The sequence below is a fragment of the Buceros rhinoceros genome, unplaced genomic scaffold (assembly GCF_000710305.1).
Source record: "Buceros rhinoceros silvestris isolate BGI_N320 unplaced genomic scaffold, ASM71030v1 scaffold9706, whole genome shotgun sequence".
Taxonomy (NCBI): Eukaryota; Metazoa; Chordata; class Aves; order Bucerotiformes; family Bucerotidae; genus Buceros; species Buceros rhinoceros.
In genome coordinates, this window is record NW_010418069.1 from 38,019 (window position 1) to 41,608 (window position 3,590).

Genomic DNA, 3,590 nt, shown 5'->3' on the forward strand with positions numbered 1-3,590 from the left:
AGAATGATCGACTGTTATGGAGAGCTGCATTAGGGGTTTCATTTGCACTCGAATCCGCACTCCGGTTGAGGTCAAGATTTTGATGAAAAATGTGGAGGGTCTGAAGATGGTGATTCCATCTAAAGAGAAAAAAAAAAAAGATGTCTGCACATGCAATACTTTATGAAGCTGAGTAAACAGTCACTGCCATGTACCAGTGCATCCAGTGTAAGACATGAATTCCCAGAGAGTCCTAGACCTATTATCTACCTACATCAAAGGACCCAACAATGAGGAGGATCATGTTCTTTTCAGAGGAAGGAGTAGGAATCCCTCTGTAAATAGGCGTAGGCTACTTTGGAGAAGGTGTGAAGAAGGACATTTACCTTTGCTTACTGGCAGCCTCACAATGAAATTGTTCATGTAGATGTTTCCACAGGAACATATTTTTATACTCTACAAGGAAAAAGAAACAAGAAAAATCCCACAGCAGTGAATACACATGATATGAGACAGACCACAGCAACCTCAAAAGCTTCATTCATCATTAAGAATTTGTGCCTTCAAAACACGATCACCTCTGGGAGAAATGCAGTTCCGTGTCTGGATGTCGTAGAGTAACTTAGAGCAAATCTCTAGGCCATAACAAAAAGTTACTCTCTCCATAAGCAACATCTTCAACTGAGGGCTCTCACGTACCTAAGAGGTTAGTTATCTTTTTCAGATGTTACGTGTCAGTTTGGATGTATCTAGTTGAAAATGTGACATATCCAAAATGAGAGCTATCCGAGGGAGACAGGCCCTCCAGAGGAGGGCCTCACACCTTAGTTGGGCTGACTTGTCCTTTGAAGTTCTCCATCTTCCTTTATTGACTACAGAAGGAGATTAGGGTGTTTGGTCTCCTAACAAGGTAGGGCTGCATCAGTTAAATACCAGGTGGACAGAATGAATCTGTTATTTCAGGAGTGCATAAATACCAGCCCTAACTCAGCTGCCACTGAAGTCAGTTTGAATCATGGCATAATCTTCAGTAGGACAAGCCTCTGGCATTATTTGGAAAATTCTGCTACTTTTCTCATTGCATCAGGAAAAATCCCAGGACTCAGAATTGTTGTAAACAGAAGGGGAATTTCTTTTCTTGTAGAAATCTCAATCTTCCAAAACAAAACAAGTGAAAAAATTTGAAGTCATGAGAAAGAGAGCAAAAGAGACATGGAGAATTTTTAGCCATCTACCTCTAAAGAAAATGGAAAAGCCAGAATCCAAAAGAAGTGGAAAGGAAATTAGAATAAAACCAATAAAAACATGTGCCACATGATCTGCTGGTGTTAATCTTGCAGTCTCAGGACTGCCACAGGCCAAAACGAGTTCACGGGATTAGAGAAGTCCCATCTTTGACCTTAAACAGAAGTGACACATTATGTGTCACTGATTAAAGTAAGTTACTTACAGTTCTTCCTAGTGTGACTAATACATTCTTTAAGCAAGTCATTGTCTTTGATGTCCCACACTGGATGATCTCTCCAATCACCACAAATGTGTCATCAGTATTCTGAAGGGTGAAAAAAGGGGTGTGCAGACATTGTTAGCGTGTTACAGGAAGGCAGCTGGAAGAGCAGAAAGGTGTCTCTGAAAGGCCAAAATGCAACAAGAGTAGAGCTGGGGCATTTAATCTCCAACTCAAACCGCTTTATTTCATTTCCTGCCTTTGCTCTTCACTCTGCTTCTTTGCTATCAACCTGTGTGGATCGCATATTTGCGGACAGTCACACGGAGTTAAATCTTTTTGCAGAAATTTTTGCTCACCCACTGCCTTTGATAGTCATACATGAAGAAAGCTTCAGAAGAAATGCTTAAATCTACACTAATTAAACCACTAAGAAAATTAATTTAAAAAAAAAAGACATAAAACTATGTGGAAGCTGCAAAACTTTGATGCTAAGCATCAAGCAATTGACTTGCCGTCCATTGCAACTGGAAAACTTTGAGGGGTTTAAGACTGAGTGTGTGTTGAAGTGCTTTGCTGAACACTTCACGCTGCTCAAGAGATGTAGAAGCGAAACAGGAGATTGTTCATACCTTAGCTAAGACATAGTGGCAGTTGCCATGAAAATTGAATCTCTTATTATCGAACGTTGTTATATGGAATCCTCCATCTATATGGCAACTTCCAGAACAGGGCAGAGAGATGCAGCTCCAGTGGCCTCCTCTGCAAGTGCTGTAGAAGACCCAAAAAGGAGCAGTTGGAATAAACAGCTTTAAAGGAGCAAAGGTGAGATATGATCTGTATCTGAACCTGCACTGATGACACCCTCTTTGTCTTTTTAGATTGTTATTCGGCTGCTTATTATATCGACTTTATAGACCTCCTGCATTCCAAGATCCCAAGCTCAGTTTTTACGGGCAGTGCCAAGTGAGGGTGGTGACTATGTGAGGTTGGGGACTACCTTGAAGTTTTCCTGCACTGTTGAAATTCAGACCCAGGTTTTGCATTAGTAGTTAAGACAAATGTTAGGAATAGGGAAAAATTAAAGGAGAAACGAACAGAAGGCAACTCATCAGTGCTCTGAAATAAAAGCCTCTGCCGTGTTAGTGCGATTAAGTTCACAACAGTACCAGTTTTGGCAGGGAGTGGAGTAAGTCCCTCCAGATGAGTAGACTTTGCCTTGAAACACACAGGGGCAGCTGTCTCTGGGGATGCATTTTTTGCCACCAAGGTCATCAAGGATAGTTCCTGTTCAGACACATTGGCTAGTTAATATCTCTTTGGAGGAGTCTGGGAAAAAGCATCAAGGAAGGTTAGAGTGAGGAAAAGAACCTCTGGAGTATTCAGCAGTTGTGTAAATGAATGGGATATGTTTTAAGGAAAACACCACACCAGGCCCTTTCAAGTGGAAATGGGAAATAATTCTTACCAGAGCTCAAACGAAAGCAATGCAAAACCCAGAAAATATCTCTGCACATTACTGAAATCTGTCACTGCAAGCGGGATTATCAAGTCGCAGACCAGAAGAATTGTAAACCAGTATCCATCCGTTTCTAATAGTGAATCTAACAGAAACCAGACCGTCATCTTAGCCTCTGCTTCATACGCAAACTTACACATGCACACACCTGACACTGCATCTATATTATGTGTGGCTTAAGCTACAGCAAGACCTCGTGGCAGGGAGGCACCTCACCAGACATCTTCACCTGCATTCTTACTGTCCAGTAACATCTACCTCTCCTCTTTCCACATCTGTACCATTTTTTTCTGTCTAGTCCTTAGGAATCTTTCCCTCCTCTCCTCCAGAGTCAGGATCTTGAATCTTTAGAGATGTGGTTCTTCCAAGAAGAAACTTGTTAAATTATGCTAGAAGAAACAGGTCGTGCATTGCTTTTAGTGTAAAATGTTGAAGAAGAGGATTGCCACCAACTGAAAGGGAACAACATCCCTCTTTGTCCCTTGGTATGCATGACCCATTGGAAGAAGCGACCTGTCTTACCAGGGGGACAGAAGCAGCCATCCGTACATGGAGCTTTACAAATCTTGCTCCTTTCTGGGTCGGCGCATGTGTCAGCACAGGAGTTTCCGCATTCCATGTACTCCATGTTGTTTGGGCATTCCT

The 3,590-nt window shown here is 41.9% G+C and overlaps 1 protein-coding gene across 1 annotated transcript in view; it reads right to left on the minus strand.

The window, feature by feature from the left end:
- LOC104495427 (mucin-5B) overlaps positions 1-3,590 on the minus strand; it is a 42,009-nt gene that overhangs the window by 30,252 nt on the left and 8,167 nt on the right. Inside the window, exons 8-13 of the mRNA XM_010138392.1 lie at positions 3,468-3,588; positions 2,596-2,713; positions 2,059-2,197; positions 1,430-1,531; positions 366-435; positions 2-119 (exon numbers count right to left, since the gene is read on the minus strand). Coding sequence (XP_010136694.1) covers positions 2-119; positions 366-435; positions 1,430-1,531; positions 2,059-2,197; positions 2,596-2,713; positions 3,468-3,588 — 668 coding nt within the window. The remainder of the gene's footprint in view (position 1; positions 120-365; positions 436-1,429; positions 1,532-2,058; positions 2,198-2,595; positions 2,714-3,467; positions 3,589-3,590) is intronic.